We start from the raw sequence: 21,475 nt of genomic DNA on the forward strand, positions 1-21,475 counted from the left end.
GAATTTTGCTGTACGTATTTATATCTTTGGGGATTTAAAGCTCTTATTTTCTTTAGGTTTTTGTTCCTCTTTGGGTTCATTTCTTTGGAGATGAACAAGTGTCTGTGACTTTATGTCTTCCAAAACATCCATTTGAAGGAATTTTTAGCACGTTAAGTTAAACATTCTTTAAAGGAAATCCAAAGGTTCAGAAAATTTTTGTTATTTTTAGAGTTAACAGGTGTTTTTCTTTGTGACTTAGCAACTTGAGGTAGTGCATTGTCATTACTGTAAGATAAGTGCTTAATGAAGTGACTTCTGATAACTAATTCTTGAGTATTTACTATGTGCTTATTACCATGTTAGGAGCTGTGGAAGATACATGGAAATATATACTACATACCATTTTTACCATGAATTTAGTTGAACAATCAAGATAGATATTAACGGTTAACCAAATAGAAAGCAGTTTAATACACTATATCATAGAACACCTATTTTTTAACAAATCAGGAGGCTTGGTGGGTAAACCAAATCTTTGGTATGATTCTTGATAGCCGTTTCAACTTTCTACTTAGTAAGACTGAATAAAGTATCTAAACATCTCATAAATAAATGCCATCTAATTTAAAGGTTAAATACCTACAAAAGTATATTTTTAGCAATCAGGTAAGGTTTGTGAATCAAATATGTTTGTTTAGTTGGGACAATTCAGTGCTCTCATATATCTTAAGGAATTTTGACACACTTTAACTTACTCAGGAATGGAGTAATTAAAAATACCAACAGTAAATAATCTGATTTAAAGTGCCTTTATTGGCACAGGAGCTATAGAGTCTGAGAAGGATAAAAAAGACCACAACCAAAGGTACCTTCAAGTGATGGCTCTCCTAAATGAATTTTGTTCTTAAGGTGATCAAGTCAATCAATTTAATAATAAAAGAAATGAGCCTTGTAGAGATTTGATGACACATCTGCTTCGCCTGAGTTTCACTCCAGGGTTTTCCTGGTTACCACCACCTGTGGATCCCAAAAGCATTCGGCAATTGCAAAATATTTCAGCTACAGACTTGTGCTAAAACTTGTATGAAATGATATCAAGGAATTTCAAGTAACGAGCCTCTTGACAAATGATGACCAAAAACACTTGAGAAGGGTCTAAAGAAAAGGAAAGAAGAATATTAGCACAACCATCTTATAAGTACCAGTCATGTCTAACTTTCTGTAGCTAGTGGTTTACAAATGCCTTTTTGTCAGCAGTCTTTTGTAATTTAATTGGATGGGAGACTTCAATATATAAACAGATAAAAGTTGAACTGTTTTGGTGGGAGAGGGAAGAGTCTGTCTAGGTTAGATGCTCCCTCTCTCCCCACTCCTCTCCAAAACGGGGCTCTTCAGAATCCTTGGTTGAATTATAGGGTTTAGTTTCTCCAATGGGGCAATCTGTTTTCTGGAACCATCATCCTGGGTCACATGATTTTCTCAAGTTCTCATAAATCAGCTCCACAGACATTGTATGGTCCTGAGTTTACATTGATGTTATTGAGACTGTGGAACTCAGGAGTTTTTGGAACCAACGCTAGCATGAAGCGGCCTGCTAAAACAGAAAGTAGAGGTAGGGTGGAAAAGGAATCATGGTGACCTTTGATTCCTTGGCTCCCCTAGTCCAGAAATCCAGCTGACTCCTTACTTTCGCAATAGCCTGGGTGGTCAAACTTTTCTCCAAATTCCTTTTTGCTAAAAGCTAGTTCAAGCTGCATCTTCTTTACTTGCAGTAGTCCGGATTTAATACAAAAACCATAACCATGGTTATGATGTTGTTGTCTTTATTCTAACAACATTTATAGAATCTGTTCCATGTGAGATAATACAAAAGTGAACATGCTACAGTCTGCCAATATAGGCATGAAAATTTAGTGAGAGAATCTGGAATATAAAGCAATAATTTCAATGCAAAATCATGGCTAACTATGCTTCTGTATGACCAATGATTCCATAAGTCATTCTGGGAAAATTGTCACTGAAGCCAGGTAAACTTTCTATCTGCTCCCTGCTAGAATACTTTTTTCCCCCATTTATTTAATTTCATTTCATTCTGTGAAGGAAAAATCAACTGCTTGGAAAACTGTAGAAATTGAAGATTATTCTCAGAATACATCTTATTTGGAGGAACTGGAGAAACACAGATTTTCAGTTTGGTGAGTAACTATATCCTGTCTTTCTATTTAAAAATTTAAATCCATTAAATTCAACAAGTCTTCACTCATTCTATTCTTTTATTAGTCATTTATTCAACTAATATTGATTGCATGCTAATTACAAGCTATATGATATGTGCCCTGATTTGAGTCCAATGAAATATATGTATGTTTAAACATCAGAGTAATATGATAGCACTTCTTTTAAAAAAAAAAGAATGCACACATAAACACCTGGAGAACATGATGGCTTGAATTTGCTTGAGAATGGCGAAGGATTTTTCAGAAAAAGTTTGAACCAAATCTTGGGGAGAAGACTACAGTGGAGAAATACTGACAATTTGATGTGGGCATTGTCCAGAGATGGAGTTGGGAGGATGGCATACCTGATACACATTCCAAACCTTAGTTCGCTTAAGATCGAAGCAGATCACAGTTACTGCTCTCTCTACATGGAGATGTGTATACAGGTATATCTGTCTATGCAAGCGTACGTATAACAAACGTGAAAAAATACATAGACAAGTGAGCAGTGGAGCTTCTCAGAGGTAAAGATTACAGGATTTTTCAGTGGTGGGATTCATCAAGGATGAGGGAAGGAACCACAGTGAGTGCCTGTGTGACACGTGGAGTAACCTAGGAAAGAGGAAGAAATGGAGTAGCTTGTCAAAGTCGTCTCTTCCAAACCACTGCCTCTCTGCTCTTCAAGATCCATGCTCTGAATGGTTTTCCCCCTGGGAATTTATCTGCCTTATGATTTGGTTCCTGAAGAATTTTCTCTTACTCTTCCATCCTGGAACTATCATCAGGAGAAATGGTAGCAGCTCAAATTTCCTTTATCCAGTCACATTTTTATAAGTCCTACTGGTTTTCACTTAAATGCAAAAGTCTCAATAATTTCACCAGTGCTTTCCTGAAGCAGCTGAAGTACGGTCTTCAGGTTAACCAATGATCAATAGATGCAGGCTTGTGCTTAAGAAACAGGGAGCTGCAAGACGGAGGAGAAATGGGAATATACGTATATGTATAGCTGATTCACTTTGTTATACAGCAGAAACCAACACACCATTGTAAAGCAATTATACTCCAATAAAGATGTTAAAAAAAAACAAACATCAGGCAGGAAGGGAATTCAAGAAGCCCAGGAGACAAGACATATGCATGCCTTTTCTAGGGAAAAAAAAGTAGATAAGAAATGCAACTTTCAAGTAATAAAAAGACAAGCTCCCTTTTCTTTTTTTTTTTTTTTTTTTTGGAGACAATTTTATTTTTATTTATTTATTTATTTATTTTAACATCTTTATTGGAGTATAATTGTTTTACAATAGTGTGTTAGTTTTTCCTTTACAACAAACTGAATCAGTTATACATATACATATGTTCCCATATCTCTTCCCTCTTGCATCACCCTCTCTCCCACCCTCCCTATCCCACCCCTCTAGGTGGTCAGAAAGCTCCCTGTTCTTAAGAAACTCTTGTTTGTGATGGTCTCTATGGGGACGGTGACAAGTACATTAAATTTAATTCAATAAAATAACTGCCAGAGCAGAAGTACCAAGTGCTCAGTATGGTGTGCAGATAGGAGAGCTGGAGCTTCTGTTGAACCATGTGCAAAATTCTCAACCCCTGTCTGAAGCTGTCAGGCTCCCAGCTCCCGCATTTGTCTCTGATGACTCAGCTCTCTTGAGGATGACTTTTCAGAGTCCAGTGTATGCAACTTCACAGTGTCACTCTTACTTTACACATAAAGTTAAAAAGCTTCAGAGTTTCCAAGGATCTCAGAGCTTCAGTTTCCAATAGATCTTTTAAGAAGCAACTCTCAGGCATTGCTCCTTTAGTAGGTAAACTCATTGTCTAAGTCTTGATGAGGGACTGGCAAGTATAACTCCCAAGACAGCTTCTACCCTCTATCTGTTTTTGTAAATAAAGTTTAATTGGAACTCAGACACACCCCTATGGTTACATATTACCTTTGTTTTTCTCTAGAATGGCAGAATTGAACAGTTGGGACAAGGACAGTACAGTCCACAAAGTTTTGAATATTTACTTCCTAGCTCTTTACCAAAGATGTTTGTTCACCCTTCCTCTATCCTGACCTCAGTGTTTCTCCACTGTTCTCTCGTGATTAGGCAGGACACAGCATGGGAAGCTCATCTCTGCTCCGTGTCTGAGGCTTTAGCTGAGGCAGCTTCAATACCTGGAGTCTGGCTTGGATTCCTTAATTGAGGCTGTACGTCTGAAACCTCAGTTCCTGCTCTCAACTGAACTTCTCATTTTTCCACTTTTCTCCCTTGACGCTTGGGCTTCCTCTCAGCTTATTGCCTGGGTTCCAAGTAGCATGTTTCCAAGCAGAGAAGGTGGGAACTGCAGATCTCTTAAGGTCAAGCCTTCAAAGTTACACAGTGACTCCCACTGTATTCTATCGGTCAAAACATATCACAGGGCCAGACGGGCAGAATAGACTACTACATCTCCTGATGCAAAATTGGGAAAGTGAGATTGCAAAAGAACAAGCTGGGATGGAAGATATTGCGTGGCCATCTTTGGAAACATAGCCTTTCACATTCTGCTTCATTCATTTCTGTGTGCACAAGCAAATAAAAAGCAATGAAAAGAGTGTAGGTTTTGTGGCTAGACCTGGGTGTGAATTCCCCTTTTGCTGCTGTCATGTAACATTGAATCATTTAAACTCTCTGAGGCTGTTTTCTCCTGTATCAAATTGGAATAATAATAGCTATTTGGTGGGACTTTATGTTTATTGTGAAAACTGAGAGATAATATATATAAGACAGCCTGTACAGTCACTGGAACATTTAGTTTTTTAAATAAAGGCAACTAATATTAACATTAATAATAATAAATTTTGAAGAAAATGTCTTTTCCAAAGGTTAAAATGGAGGGCATTGGTCACCTGAGGATGACACGTCTGCTTTCCTTTCTGTTCTTCAAACACACCGAGGTCTTTAACACATCAGAACCTTTGTACTTGATGCCTCTTTCACCTAGAATGTTCTCTCAGTTCTTAGTAGGATGGAAGGCAGTGCATACTGCAGGTCTCAGCTTAGATTTTACCTCCTAGAGAAGCCTTTCCTGACAATCCTATATAAAGTAGTACCTGCCCCTCTCTGGTTATTTACTTTCTCATCACCTTGTTTGTCTCCTTTAAAGTACTTACCACAATACAAGTTAATCTTTTATATTTATATTTATTCCACTTATTTGCATGTTTTTTCTTCCTCTCAATAAAAAGAAGCTGTAGGCAGGCAGAAACCCTTCTTGTCTGGTCACTTCTGGGTCTCCAGCCCTAGTTCTAAAATACCTAGTTTGTAATAGTCAACCAGTAAGTATTTATTGAATGAATGAATCAAAGGAGGAGTGAGTGGTCACTCAGCTTGTCTCTCTCCCAACCTCCTTGGTTGCCCTACCTGTTTGTTTACTTCCAGTCTCTCCCTTCTCTTGAAATTGCTATCATTAAAAAAAAAAAGTAATATGGGATAATTAACCACTCTAAACATTTCTTTTTAAACCAGGGTTGAGGATATGGGGGCTGCTGCGACCTCTATAAACCTGTGCTTTAAATGGTCTGAGATACAATCTGAACAATTTCCTTGATGTTTTATTAGAGCTGGTCAATCATTTATTGGGGCAGCCTTTACCTAAATCCTCTCCAAATCCCCATAAAATTCATTTAACACAGAATACTCTCCTACCCAGCTTCAAAGATATATATGATATTGTGTGGGAAGTTTCTGCTGCTCTAGTGCAGTAAGATTAAGCGTAGGTATTTTCTTTCTCTGTCTTATATGGTCTACCTTTTCCTCTTCCTCCAACCCCCCCTACCATGCCTCGTTGAAACACGCTGATGTTGGTACACTTGGTAGATTGTTAAAGTTTCAGTAAATCACAGCTTCCATTCTTTTTTTTAATGTATGAGACCTTTAGCTAGTCAGATGCAAGTTTACATTGTTTGTAGCTGCCAATAATTTTTTTAAAAGCTTCCAAAACATAATTTTAAGACTGTTAGGGCTTCCCTGGTGGCGCAGTGGTTGAGAGTCCGCCTGCCGATGCAGGAGACACGGGTTCGTGCCCTGGTCCGGGAAGATCCCACATTCCGCGGAGCAACTAAGCCCGTGAGCCATGGCCGCTGAGCCTGTGCGTCCGGAGCCTGTGCTCCGCAACGGGAGAGGCCACAACAGTGAGAGGCCCGCGTACCGCAAAAAAAAAAAAAAAAAAAAAAGACTGTTAGATTTTCTCAACCAGAAGGATAACCGACTAAGTTGCCTCTGAATGTGTAAAAGAGAACAACATTCCAGCACATCTCACCCCAGTGGGCCTGCTGCCCGTAGTGTCAGGTGATCACAGATGAAAGTCTTCTGGGCTGTTCCTGGTGGGGTTTGCATCAAAGCCATCTTTTCTGGGCCTCAAAGCCTGCCCTTGCAGGAGGTTTATGTTTTCTCTTTGGGATATATGCTGTTGTGACAGGATGACTCTTCTCTTCATATTTTATTTTATATATATATATTTTTAAGATTTTTCTTTGGATGTGGACCATTTTAAAAGTCTTTACTGAATTTGTTGCAATATTGCTTGTTTCATTTTTGGTTTTTTTGGCCCCAAGCCATGTGGGATCTTGGCTTCCTGACCAGAGATCGAACCTGCACCCCCTGCACTGGAAGGTGAAGTCTTAACCACTGGGCCACCAGGGAAGTCCCCTTCTCCTCATGTTTTAGATAACATGAGATATCCAAGGTATCCCTTGATACTTTTGTACTAGCTGGTTTATTTCCATCATTGCCCCTTTGCTGGTTGGCTCTATCTGTTACCCCCTGAACGCCTTCATGCCATTCAGCACGTGGTAGTTAGGTGTTCAGAGAGTCCCCTCCCCGACTAGACAGCAAGTTTAATAAGTTTCACAGGGATAGAGATTAAGTCTGTCATGTGCTTCATGGCCCACTCACAACGATTGATAAATTACAAGCACTTAGTAAATATTTATTGAATTAGCACATAAAAAATAAGGGTAAATTAAGAATTGTGGCATTTCCAGAAGAAGTTCTGGAGGAAAGACCAATGGGACAAAATGACTGTGGATTTTCTGGGCCAGTTTGTCTGTGGCGGCTACTGTTTCCACCTGTTCAGCATGTTTCTTCCGCAGGTTCCTTCACTCACCCTCTTTTACGATTGCAGACCCTCCCCCCTCACACACATACCCATCCCTACATACCCCGAGGGGTTGAGCTGTGATGTGTGTTATGTTCCTAGGATAACTGTGATTGCTTAAGGGATGGGCGCATGATCTGAACCAGGCCGCGAAAGCAGTTTCGCGGGATTTTATATTTTGTTACTTGGCAATAGAAATTCTTTCTTCTCTCTAAGGTTTTAAGCTGGAAGGATTTAAGTTTGATACTCTCTGTGGCCACGGCCACCAATTTACCATCCCTACTCCTTCTACCACCTCTTGTTAATATTTAGTATTTATAAGCTATTTGAAACCAGTAGATGCGAGAGTCTCACTGATGCTTTGTAGGTGACACATATTCTGTTCTAGTCAAACGAATAAAAGTGTGTCCTAGAGGTTACCTCAAGTTCACATTAATGATGGCTAAAATTATATGCATACCTAAGAACATGTGTTTCAGGTCAAAAAATATATTGTCCACCGGGAAGCTTTTATTTTATTTTCCTGTGAGAAGAAAGACGTCAGGGAGAACGTTTACAACGTCCACTCAGTTAATTACATAAATAAGCGCTCACTTGCTTGTGTAGGCAGAGCCGTAGCACCTCACTGCCTGTGGAGTGAATTGGGTTCCCTGCTTCCGAATGCACTCCCTTCATCTCTGCACGGTGATTTCTCCCATGGGGTCAGCCAGATTATGGGTTAAGTTCCTCTGCAAGTGGTGCTGATGACTGCTTCAAGGCAGAGGGTATCACTCTGGTAGTTTAAAGAAGTTAACAGAATTTTCAGAGGTACCTAACTTGCAACTGGGGAGAGGGTTCCATAACAAGACAATCTCAAAACGTTTCCATTAACACTCAAATACAACTGGGTGGGTAAGCGACCAGCGAATCCCACACTTTTAGAGCGAGAAGGGATCTTGGGGAAGATTCAGTTCAGCCCCGCTGGTTTGCACCATATAAAACTGAGACCAGTAGCAGTTAAGTGACTGGCCTTGGGTCAGTCCGCTAAGAAGGAATGTAATGGGATTAGAACCCACTTCCTTTGAATCTCAATCCAGTCCCGATTATAAAAGACATACGTTCTTCCTAGAACTCTACTAGTCGTTTAATAGTGTCCTGTTTCTATCAATTGCAAGCTGCTCTGATATTTATGAATACATTGAGGAGAAAGTGCTGATTCTTAGGAAAATGCATACAACGGATTAATGTAAATTTCCTCCTGCCAAGGGGGTGCGTAGAGAGCCCGTGCCAAGATGTCTGCTAAATGCGCATGTTGCTGGCCACACAGAATGACGTCGTTTTTGTGTTCTGGGCCAGGCATTTATGTGGCTGACCTACATTTGTTGCTTAGGGAAGGTATGAGTTAACTCACAGGAAAGTTATTCTTTAATAAAAGTGATACACTTTCCTTTTTATAACTCACATGTGATTTGACATTGAAATAAAATGCAGATGCTACTTTGGCGTATTCCCTACTGTGCTTTTCCAAAACACCTTCACATATGGTCTGCCTCATTCCTGAGAAATGACTTGTTGTTTATGTCATACAAACAGAACAGATTGATTTTACAGTGAGTAAGGAGGATGATGAATTGTACGCTGGAGAGACATCCTTGTCTCGGCAATCTAAACACTTGAAAATAAATGTTGCCTTTTGGAAAAGGCTCTCATAACCCATCCACGATCCCTTCAGTGTATGCCCCCTTCCTAAAGGTTAAATAGATATACACATGCGATCTCAGCAAATAAAAGAGTAGTTTCAATCACCTCAAAATATAATTTTTCTTTTCACCATTTAAATATATCCTGAGACCTAACGGTTGAAAACAAATGGCAGAGTTGTCCCAAAGAACCAACCCCAAATATCTACTTCAATATTGTATCCGCACTATGACCAGAATAAAACACTTCTCATCTTGGTAGGAGACTAGTATTATTTCTTTATTTATCAAGTGATTTTTAAAAAATATCTTTACTGGAGTATAATTGCTTTACATTGTTGTGTTAGTTTCTGCTGTATAACAAAGTGAATCAGCTAGACATATACTTATATCCTCATATCTCCTCCCTCTTGCGTCTCCCTCCCGCCCTCCCTATCCCACCCCTCTAGGTGGACACAAAGCACCGAGCTGATCTCCCTGTGCTATGCGGCTGCTTCCCACTAGCTCTCTATTTTACATTTGGTAGTGGATATATGTCCATGCCACTCTCTCACTTCGTCCCAGCTTCCCCTTCCCCCTCCCCATGTCCTCAAGTCCATTCTCTGCATCTACATCTTTATTCCTGTCCTGCCCCTAGGTTCTTCAGAACCATTTTTCTTCTTTTTTAGATTCCATATATATGTGTTAGCATACGGTATTTTAAATATAAAGCTCTTATGCTAAGAAGCTTTCTTAGGCGTCTCCAATGTTTACCTCTTCAGAATTATTCTGCACAACACAGAAAACGTAATCTTGTGTGCTCACTCTTCTGACAATAGGCTAACAACATGCACTTCTGCAGAATTTTACAGTTTTAAATCTCTTAATTTCATTCCCATACTTTTCTTTTTCCATTTGGTATTCACAATACCCTGGTGATAGATATTCCTAACCCCATTTTACACATCATCTAACCAAAGTCCAGAGAGATTAGGTGACTTATTTTCCAACACTCAACTAGTTCATCTGTGTTCCTTTCCAGTTCTCTTTCCACTATAGCATATCACCTACCTGGCTGGCCTCAGAGTCGTAAGGAGACTTTAGTGTGTGCATTTAGTGGCTTTTAAAAAATAATGTTTTAAAGTATTACTGGCATATTCCACAGGGTTGGGTGGACGTGAGTGAAGAAAAGGTGCCACAGAGGAGGGATGCTAACCATGTCAGCTCTAGGACGGCACGTCAGAGCAAATCCCTATGGAGGAATATTCCTGACAGTAATGTATCAAGGATCCACATGCAATTAGGTTGTTATTGACTGATGTCTCTATCTTATTAGGGATGGCTAAAGCATGACCATCTAATCCTACTAAGAAGGAATACATGTTAGTGGCTAAGTATATAGGCTCTGGGGCTGTAATACCCAAACCCAAACAAATTAGCTTTACGAATTACTAGTTGAGTAAACTTAGACAAGTTTCTCAAACTCTTTGTACCTCAGTTTCTGCAAATAGAAAAACAAAGTCTTTAAAATCTTTAAAATGGAGCTAGTAGTACTTGCCTTATTTTAGTGAATTCAAATCTGTATCTTAAAAATAAATGGAACAGTGTAAATGCTCATAGCACATAGTAAATGCTCAATAAATGTTAGCTATTATTACTGAAGGAGGCTTCCCTCCTCTCCACTACCCTCCACAATGATCTGCTTTCCAGCCTGTTTTAACTATGAAAATAATGACCTGTTTATTTTTGAGAAACAAAGTATTTTCTAGTAAATAAGAGACCCGCATACAGTGCTATATGTCAATTATATCTCAATAAAACTGGGAGAAAAAAGTATAAAAGAAAATAATAAATAAAAGAAGTCTTTCCCCTAAATAAACAAACAAACAAACAAATAAATAAAAGACTGCAGGGGGAAAATCAGATGTTAATGGTAGAAAAGAGATACCAGAGGAATAAATATAATGTGTTACTTTCCTATTGCTGCATAACAAATTATACACACTTACCAGCTTAAAATGATACACATTTTTTAATCTCATGATTTCCATGAGTCAGGGAGTCTGGGCACAGCTTAGCTGGCCCTCTGCCCGGGATCTCACAAAGCTACAGTCAAGGTGTTGGCAGGGCTGCGTTTTTATCTGGAGGCTTAACTGGGGAAGAATTCCCTTCAGCTCATTCAGGTTCTTAGTAAGAGTTATTTCCTGCCGCTATATGATGGAGGCCCTGCCTATTGCCTGGAGGTCACCCACAGTTCCATGCAATGCGGGTCCTTTACCATAACTATTACTTCACAAAGCCCACCCGGGGAGTCTGTCACCTCTGGGAGGGCCCCTGAAGCTTTTACCTGATTAAGTCAGGACCTCCCAGGATAAACAGGATTTGATTAACTCCAAATCCACTCATAGTGTGTGACTAGTTGCTTTTTAGTTTAGTACAGTTTGGAAAATGGGCACAGGATGGTGCGGGAGGTTCTTCCCCATGGGTACCACACGATTCAGTTGGAGTGGTGGAGAATGAGGTGAGTAGAATGAATTTAGCCAACTGTCTGGAAACCTAATATGACATCAGCGATAAGAGTTAAATATCCAAGAGTTTCAGATTATGAGTCCAGATTCAAGTTGTATGATTTAAATGATGAAAGGGCAAAACTGGGCAGGAAGCAATGTAGGGATTTATCTGATGCAAAAACACAAATGACCAGTAAAATAGATAATGTTCTGTTGTAATAATTTGCAAACACCATCAAGAAAACAATTGACTGGATGTATTTTGAGCTTCAGGCATTGTAAATTCTTTCACTCTCATACACTTTATGCCTTCTTTAATAAGCTGCAGAGTCTTGGGCCGGCTTCATCGGTGACGGTGAGTGGTCATTCATTTCACAATCCACTAATTTTCATGATTATTCAGTATTTTATGTTACCTAAACTGCTTTGAATTTTCTCTTACTCAAATTGTAATATGGCAATAGCTTATATAATTTGAGAATCATTAATTCAATTGGCATTCTCAACGTATGGGTGTTGTACTCATCTCTCCAAAGACAAACAAGAATTTAACGTTCTTAAATGTGCTGATGGTATATAAATTTTTTTTTTTTTAATATACATCAGTGACCTGTTAACCTATTACATCTTGTTGAAAAGATTCAGAGTGAGTAGAAAATTCCTAGGAAGGAAAACAATTGATGTCAATTATGGTCTAATCCTAACTTAAAGAGACAAATGTATATTTATCTTAAGTTTGTTTCTAGCTTAAGAACTGAATTCTTACATAACATGGAACAAACAACAATAACCAGGCCATTTAATATTTTAAGGCCTTTAGTTTTTAAGTATTCTCTTTGTATGACATTTTACAGGGATTTTGCAGGAATATACTACAAGGACTTCTAATACTAAGCTCCATCTCTCCACCCCTCGTTTCTACTATATTCCTCTCTACCTAAAAGTTGATGCTTGGTAACAGCTTCTTGCTGAGTTGTCATAAAATGTAAGCTAACAGTTTCAGGGGAGGACCACTTACTATATTTCAAGGCTACCCAAATCATTTTGGACATTTTGACAGTTCAAGAGTTTTTACTAATATTGAGTTAAAATCCACATCCCTGTTTTTTAAATCATTAGTACCAGTTTAATTCATTAAAATCCCAAGTCAAAAGCCAATCTATTTATTCCTCTATTTATCTCCTATCTATCTGTCTAGCTATGTATCTATCTATCTTTACATTTATCTCAGGATTTAAAGATTTGTTAAATATCACCTAGATCAATTAGTTATCAGATTATCTCAATTTCAATATCCCTCACCATTTTCTTATCCAATCACCCCTCTATAGTAATGAGAAACTTAGCACTAAGTAAACAGAGCTCTACATAGAAGCTTTGGAAGAACTCAAGGATGGGTATACATGTAGCTTCCATAACTTAGGAGCCCAAAGAACAAGAAGAGTATACTATTTTCATTTAAGGACTAAAGAAAAATAATGGTTTAGTTTATTTATGGTTGTGGTAGATATTGCCTTGCTCCTAGATATCTAGCTCTCTCCTTCCAGGCACACAGAAGACTGCATTCTTTAGTCTCTTTGCAGGTGAGCAAATTCATTTGAACTCATATGGTCAACCAGTTAGAAGCAAAATGGACAAGCAAAATGCTTGTCCTCCTGTGCAAAGCATTTAATTGCTAGGGTGAGACCTGCTCTCTTCCTTCCCTTGCATCGTGGTTATGGCGGAGGCCTTGTGTGGAGATGGCAAGATGAACAGATCAAAGCAGCTTGGGTCACAGAATTCTCATGCGGAAGAAAGAACATCTGCCCTGCAGCAAACTTTTCATGAATAAGGAATAAACTTTTGTTGTATTAAGTCATTGAGATGTGGGAGTTGCTACCATAGCATGAATTAGTCTACATTAATTAATCCAATGGTCAACTCTAAAAGTCTGCATTCCCAAGAAATGTACAATTTTCTTGAGAAACTCTTTGGAAATGGCTTGTGATGGGACTGAAGTACGGGAGTGGGTCTCTTAGCTAGTGATGAGTGAGCCCAAGCTGCTGTATCTTTACCTAGTCCATGATCTTATTTAAACCTCAAAACATCAGGATAAAGTTGTTAATATAATATCCACATTACAAATATGGAAGTGGTATATTTTGCCGTGGAAGCATTTTTAAGTTGGAAAAAAAATCCCAAAGGCCTCAGAATGTATTATTCAAGAGTTTTCAAGTGTACATTGCTGTAAGAGGGAAATAATGGACATATATGATAGTCACATTCTTACATTAATCAACTGTTAGCGTCTCTACTTTTCCACCTAACATATATATTCAAAAGCCACCTCCCTCTTGTATGTTTTGGAAAAAAGGGAGTCATTTCACTTCTGTTCCTGAGTTGTCATCTATGGAGGTACTTTTCTGAGACAATCTTGTTTTCTGTGGGAGTTTCCCAGCTCCCCTTGGGTTCCATTCACTCTCCTGCTACCCATCACCACCTGGCCCTTGGGCATCACTATCTTCCTAGGTTGAACTTCTTTGCTGGCCTCCATGGATGAGTGAAGTGGGTCAGGCCACACCCCTCTTCTCTTCACTGGCCTTTCATCAATTTCCCATAATACAATCATAGAGGCTTATAATTGATTCACTGAAAGGTTGGGGTATTTGAAGAGAATACAATACAGGAGAATCAATTAAAATCTTAATGCTAAATATAAGTGCTCTCAAAGTTCAAGGGAAAAGAACATACTTTTAAATTAAACCCTTTCCAGGATATTCCTACTTGCATATTCCTCACTTCCTAACATTGACCTTGGTTATAAGATCTGCCCTTCCTCCTTCTTTCTGAGAAAGTTTTCTTCATCAACATTTATAGTATCCATTTCTACTCTCCTTTATGAAAGCCCTGCTCTTTATGTAAGGGTTTTTACCCTCTGATCAGTCTCCTCTGTCCACTGGGCTAATTTATAGGCCCCATAGACCTCAGCAGGAAGTTTCCCAAAGACGGTACTGGGAGAGTCCAGGGGAACCTTTGACCCTTCCAAGTGCCTTCCTCTCCTCAGACTCTGTCAGCTTGAGGAGCAGCTTTGTTTCTTTTTGTTCCTGATATTTAGCCAGTAATTGTCTTATAACACACACGCAGAACACATTACACGCACACATCACATTCATTGCAAAGACCACTCAAAATTCTCTGAACAACTCCGTCTATGTCCATATTAAGGACATTTTCCTAACTATAGTATCATCTTCACTTATTCCCTGCCCTCAGGGGTGCTACTAGTTAGCGGTGCTGAGCCTGACAGTAGCAGGTCCCAGAGACTCTTCATCTTCTCCTTTTCAATTTAAGCCCAGGATCTCCCAAATCGATCAGAGGGCCAGCCATGCACTGATGTCCTCTTTGTAGCCGTATCAAAACCCAGATGTGACATTACTGCTTTTGTTTACCTGATATTCAGGAACATTCTTAGGTAGGACATCTTTCTCACTTCCCTGGGCTGGAAATTGGAACAGGAGAACTGGGTCTTCCAAGCCCATTACAAATGTAGCACTAATTTTAAAACAATTATTAACGTACTTCTTTCACGTAGACAGAAACGGATACGTGTGCTTCTTTATACTTTTCTATTATTTGATGACAGTCTATAAAATTCTATAAATACATCAGTGAGCATGAATTTGGTGGTGGCATTAACTTTCTGTTTGACTGTAATGAGAGGATATCCTGCCATCGACGCATTCCCTAAATAAAATAATGTTCTTAAATCTGTCATTAAACTATCATCCTCCTTCACACACTGTTTTGAATTGAGATGGTAACTGCCCCACCCTGACCCTGTATCAGATCAGTTCCTAAGCTCTCTCTATTCTTTCCTTATAACATCTCTGGCAAACATGCCCTTTCTTCATTCCTTTTTTGATGGCTAAATAATTGTGATGTTCTCTCTCCTGACCTCCAGAAGCTCCATTCAAGCCTGCATACTAGGCACTAAACAGAATGAAGGATTAAAAAAAAAAGAATATTTTTCATGCCTCCTCATTGACGTCAGTAATAAATAACTAACATTTATGCAATGTCCCTTCTATATGGGTACTATTCTAACTGCTTTGTGTATATCATTTCTCAATCCCTCAACAACCCTATGATGTCAGTAATATTATTGTCCCCATTTTACAGAAGAGGAAAACTGAGGCAGGGATAGGTTAGTTAATATTGTCACAGTCACACATCTGATAAGCGGTGAAGCTGGGATTCATACCCAGGCGGGATGAACTCCAAACCTGATCACCATGCCGTGCTGCTTCAAACTACAAATGGAAATAAAGGTGACTGCTTTAATAAAATCCCTCAATCTAGCAGGTAGTATGTTAGAACTGTTTAGCAGGCATGACCTCCAGACAACAAGCACAGGCCGTTGACACGGCCAGTGAGCCATGTGGCATGAACCCGGCGAGGAGGAAAGCCATGAATTACACTGAGGCTTTTAGAAGTGTGGGCTGTCCTACAAGAGCATGGGTGGAGGAATTTCTTTTTTTCTTTTTTCGTTTTTTCTTTGTACCACTTTGGGAGAGACATCTGTTGCACTCTGTGGATCTAGAACTGGAGAATCGAGCTCAATAATACTAAATCTTAAATTTATTCTTATCTTGGGTACCTTTCTGATTCTGGCTGATAGCAGATTGGAATCAAGGGAATAACTTAAGAACAGCAGTTCTCAGGATATTTTAAATTAAAGTTGTTTGGGGAATTCATCAGGCCTCAGAATTCTCCTCTAGATAATTCAGTTTATGGATTTGGGAATAGAGACTTTTATTCTTATTTTTAATTTGATTTCTGACCTGTTTCTCTCTCTGTGTCTTTTTCTCTCTCTCTCTTTGCCCCATTTCTCTCTCTTCCCCCCACTTCTCTCTCTTCCCAAATATATTAATTTGAAATTTGCTCCTCAATAGTTAAAGCAAATAATAAGGCAAAGAGTTTGAAATAGATGGCGATCCAATTGGAGTTCACTTAACCCAGTTTTATTTTTAATCCACGTAGCATACCAGTTTTCTCTTTTCTATGTACTAAAGAGTGTGTCTTTTGTTTATTACATTGATAAGGAAGCTGAAGCGTGGACATTTAAATACTTTGCCTTGTGACGTAAGCAAGTCAGAGTCAGAGCTGAGAGTCTCACCTAGGTTTCTGAATATCCACGTTTTTAAATGCTCTATACCTTCCATAGACATCCTTTCCTATACTGCAATTTCCTTGAAGGCAAAGGCTGTATATCATCATGTTTTTATGCCCCGTACCACTGAGAAGAAAGACCAGCATGCGTAATTGATCAGTAAGTGTTTTTTGGAGTTGCTGTATTTTGTTCTAGGACTCTGTGTCCTTTTCCCCTTTGTAGATTATCATAAAAATTTGTGAAATTGGCTTTCTGTCCATCCTGTTGACAAACCCTTTTCCCCAAGTGCTGCCTTTTGATGAGATTGGCCTCAGCCTCTGAAAGCTGCATACCCTCCAAGGCTTGCTGGTGGAGATTTGATGCCATCCTTTGATTTGGAGAGTGGCGCTTTGGTGGCACTAGTGGAATAAGTCCAGTACCTAAGGGGCACAGCAGTGATGGGTTCAAATCTGGGGCACGTTAAGGTAGTTGTGTGGACACAGCCGCTCTGGAGACATGAATTTTCATCTCTATCTTGATGCTACATTTTTGCTACATTTGAAGCAGCAAGCTTTCCAATGAGGTACTCGTAAGCTTAATGAGAGCCCCTATCTTCTTATCCAACTCTTTGGCATTGGAGTGGGTCGTATGGAGGAAATTCACTTCCAGTCTTTCGTGTTCTGCTGGGGGCAACAGTATTTGGATGCCTCTGTGATTTTTCCCGGTTGTTGGCCATATCTGACCTAACTTCCTGCCAGCTCATAATGATGTGGCTCCAGTACGGAAACTTACCAACCCATCGCTGAACCTGTTGGCTCATGTATTTCATCATGACCATCAGCATTTGTCTGCAGGATTGCCTGAGAGGGTTTATAGTGGTGTCTGACTGTCTAGTGGGGAAAAAAGGAGCTGTCCATGAGAGCAGAATTTAATTTTTATGATGATGCTTTGAGCTTTGATTATATTATTAGCAGGGGTAATGCAAAAAAAAAAAGAAGAAGAAGAAGAAGAAAAAACCCACCCAAACCAGAAAATATCAGCTCAGGTCATTAGTACTCCATTCTGCCTTGTGAGATGGAACACAAAACCTGCACCAAAGCTGAGTCAGCTTTAGATATCAGAGTTCAACAGGGAATTAGGATCCAATGGGACGTAACAGACTGGGGGAGTCTGGAACTCTGTTTTAAGAAGAGCCAAAGAATTAAGAGGAAGATTGCTTATTGATTCTTTCATATATGGATACAGCACACACTCACCACACTCACTTATGAACACTGACCATGGACTTGGTGCTAGGGATACAAAAATGCATCAGACCCAGCGTGTACTAGCAAAGCATTATCAGTTTACTCAGGGCCACTAAGTCCATTGTTATGGGAACTACTAACTTGCAGATGTAGTATCTATAGGTCGAGGGAGTCAAGTAACTCATCCAAGTAACACCCGTTTAGTAACTATCAAATCTAGGCGTTGGATCCATGCCTTCTAAGTCACATGTGCTCCTTGTACAAAGGTGTAGCCACCAGGTGTCAGTGACTTAATTATAAAGAAACTGAAGGTATAGGTAAGGAACTTCATCCACTGGGGATGGGGCTTCAAGGGAGGATTTGAGTTACTGAGGAACCAGAGGATGGACAATTTTGTCTAGTGGGAAACAGTTACTAGATAAGCAGGTACCAATGGCCTATGGAGCCCATAGCAACAATTGTCTATGCCACACAAAGGGGCATTTTTCATAGGACTTTTATTATAACTCCATTCCCGGGGATCAGGATTGATTTTTAGGGTTAGGAGTAGGGTCGGTGTTGAGCTACTCTATTGAATTTAGGGATGCTCAACTACTAAGTTTAGAAGGCTAGGTTTAGAAAGCATGGAGCAAACTAGATGATTTTATGTAGTTTGTTTTGAATTAGTATATTTTTGAATGACTTCAAAATATTTGAGTACTGATTTTACAGAGTAAGTACTATTATTAAATCAACATGCACTATTTCCTTTTCAGAACTAAAAACATCATCAAACCTCAGAGTTGAAAATGATACTCTACTAACTAAACATTTACAACCACAAGTTGAACAAAACATATTATGCTTCATATAGACCAACTATAATTATGCAAAATAAAAGGTTTAACTCACAATTGCTGTTGGTTTGAGGGGGTTTTATTCTTCTGTAATTTTGTGAGATATTCCTCTTCTATGGTCAAGGTTAAGAATCTTGGCGTCTGTGGTAGGGCCATGTATTTTATCCTTCCACATCAACCAAGAATACTCAGCACCAGGAAGCTGGCTTGGAGCTAAGGGTCTACTACTCAATTCTGCCCTGAAGATTGTTGGTCTCAAACAGGGTTAATTATTAGAGGCAGGTGAGGAAAGACTCCCCAGTTCTGTCCCAGTCCCAGTGCTGAGGGCAGTACACATGGAAGCTATATCAAAGATAATCCACCAAAGAAGATAATTCATTTCCCAGTGTCTGGGGGCTCTCCTTGGTCAGTGCAATGTGGGCAAGTACACAAGCTGTTCTGTGGGGTGTTAGACTGTTTTCATGGAATGGGGTTTCGGGCTATAGTGTGGGGAGACAAAGTGACTTGCACCTCTACTGTGCATAATGTAACTAGTCTTCTCTCCATCCTGTTAAGTGAAGGGATGGACCATGCATGTCCATAAGATACAACAAGATAAATGAAACACTATGAAAGGCATCAATAAAGCACTTTGTTCCTTTGACCTGTATCAAGTTAAATATGTGTTTTGCTATCAATTTTTCTGTTTGGAGACATGAATAAGTTCTTGTTTCTCAGCTTACTTAGTTTTCCAGTTGAGCCCAAGAAGACATTGCAAGGTACTGTATGTGATCATTGACTCATAGGGACCCCAATGAATAGAGTAATACAGGTATGGGCCACCACAGAAAATATTAGTATTACTTTTTAGATTTTGAGAAAGGTCTGTTTTCTCTCACCTTTTTCGGTAATAAACATTATGTATTTATTCTCTGCGTAAACATTTTGAAAGTTTTCCACATGACAACTTTTCTGAGCCTCCTTTGATTATTCAAGATAATACTATTCTCTGTCTTTTCTTTCTTTCTTTCTTTCTTTTTTTTTTTTTTGCACAATGCCTACAAATTGAGAAGTATAGTGGTTGTTTCCTGTACTAATTAATCCATTTAACAAATATTTCCTGAGTATATACCATGAGTCAGGCACTATTGCTGAAACTAGGGGTACAGAAGCAAAATCTCTTAGAGATTTTAATTCCCTGAATCTGAACTGTCATAACTCTTACTACTTACAGTCCTCCAAACAACATAAGGATGGTCATAGACTATTAATGCTACTTATTGGTTGAATTAATTTATGTAAGAGAAAAATCCATCTTCCTTTCCATATTTTTTAATAAAAAAACAAACAAACCTAACAAGTTTTAATCTAATAAGTAACAAAAGTAGAAGGTTATAGCTAACCCCATCATTTACTCATCTTTGGTTTCTCCTCTTTCTATACTCAACACCAACAATCCACCATACATTCACACATATCTGGCTGCAAGTTATATTCCTAATGAGTTGGTGAAATCCCCAAATACTAGCTAATGTTCTCTCCTTTTGCCAATAAGAATAGAGGACAAGTAAAGGGAATCAAGGAGTAGTACAGTGCTATTCTCCAGATGCACAAGGCTTTGGTCTCAAAGTACTTGGCGTTGTTCAAGCCACCATAAAAATTTCTGAATGTATTGCCACACCAGTCAAGTTTCTCTTGTTCCTTCCCGGCAAAATCTTCCTTAATGTAAAAAGTAACTGAAGACAAAATTCACCAAATCTTTTGGCTTCCTTTTCTCCTTGAAAGACCAAGGATATGACATCCTGTGAATGATTTCTTTTCCTGGATTTAGGAATATAAAACTATTAAGTCAAATATTGTAAATTACTTGAGGTGTGACCTTCGTTTGAACTTATCAAGGGTGTCCTGTCATATTTTTAACCATTTCAATCTAAACAGGAAGTTATTTGGGGCTGAGGGTACCGAGAAATTTGTGTTTTTTTTAAAATTTATTTTGTGAATCAAATGTCTCAGAGGTTCTTGATCAATCTTATTACTTAAGATACAGGATAAGCTATTTTTAAAGTAGCTATTTTTAACTAGCTACTGATATCATTTGTTATGCACTGTTTACCAGTTAATCTCCAATTTACACTTATCTTTGAAGTTTTCTTTCAGTAAAGGAGGATGCTCTGACTTTACACTACCTGTATGCTATTTTTATAAGGTGAATAATTCTATTATTTCTTTACTTACCTGATAGTTTCAATTAATTTTTATTACAATTTTACAAGGATTGAAAGCAAAATTTGTAACCCTTTCTGATATAGATTCTTGTTCTTGGTACCCTCTTTATTTCTGAAAAGACATTTACATATATTTTTAAAAGAGTTTAAGATAATTGGTAAGAGTTCTCTTTCTTTTCTTAATGGACAGAATGCTAATTTATGTGACATGTTTCCATTCAGTCTCATTGATGAAGAACTTCTTGTGGTTCACTGTAAACATTACATTTGAATCTCAACAGCATATAATAAAGGTCTTTACCTGGACTGTCAATCTCTGCACACGGTTTGTAAAAATAAATAAATAAATCACAAACCAAAATGTTAAAACAAATAATCAATTTCTTCCTTATAAAAGCGATTTAATGTTTATTTATGACATTTATGTCTCTGCATAGTAATTATAAGAGATATATCTTGCCAGCTCACAAAACATACCCTTTATCTTGGTGAATAATATTTTGGCAAATGACTAAATTCAATCTATGCTCAAGGGTCCAACATTCTTCTGTTCAG

At 38.6% G+C, this 21,475-nt stretch overlaps 1 protein-coding gene across 1 annotated transcript in view; it reads left to right on the forward strand.

Annotated features, from left to right (window-relative positions):
- The window catches only part of LOC131764249 (uncharacterized), a 191,689-nt gene that overhangs the window by 116,677 nt on the left and 53,537 nt on the right, over positions 1-21,475 (forward strand). Inside the window, 1 exon segment of the mRNA XM_067043222.1 lies at positions 2,037-2,177. Within this exon segment, the coding sequence (XP_066899323.1) occupies positions 2,037-2,177 (141 nt within the window).

The sequence above is a fragment of the Kogia breviceps genome, chromosome 10, assembly GCF_026419965.1.
Source record: "Kogia breviceps isolate mKogBre1 chromosome 10, mKogBre1 haplotype 1, whole genome shotgun sequence".
Classification (NCBI taxonomy): Eukaryota; Metazoa; Chordata; class Mammalia; order Artiodactyla; family Physeteridae; genus Kogia; species Kogia breviceps.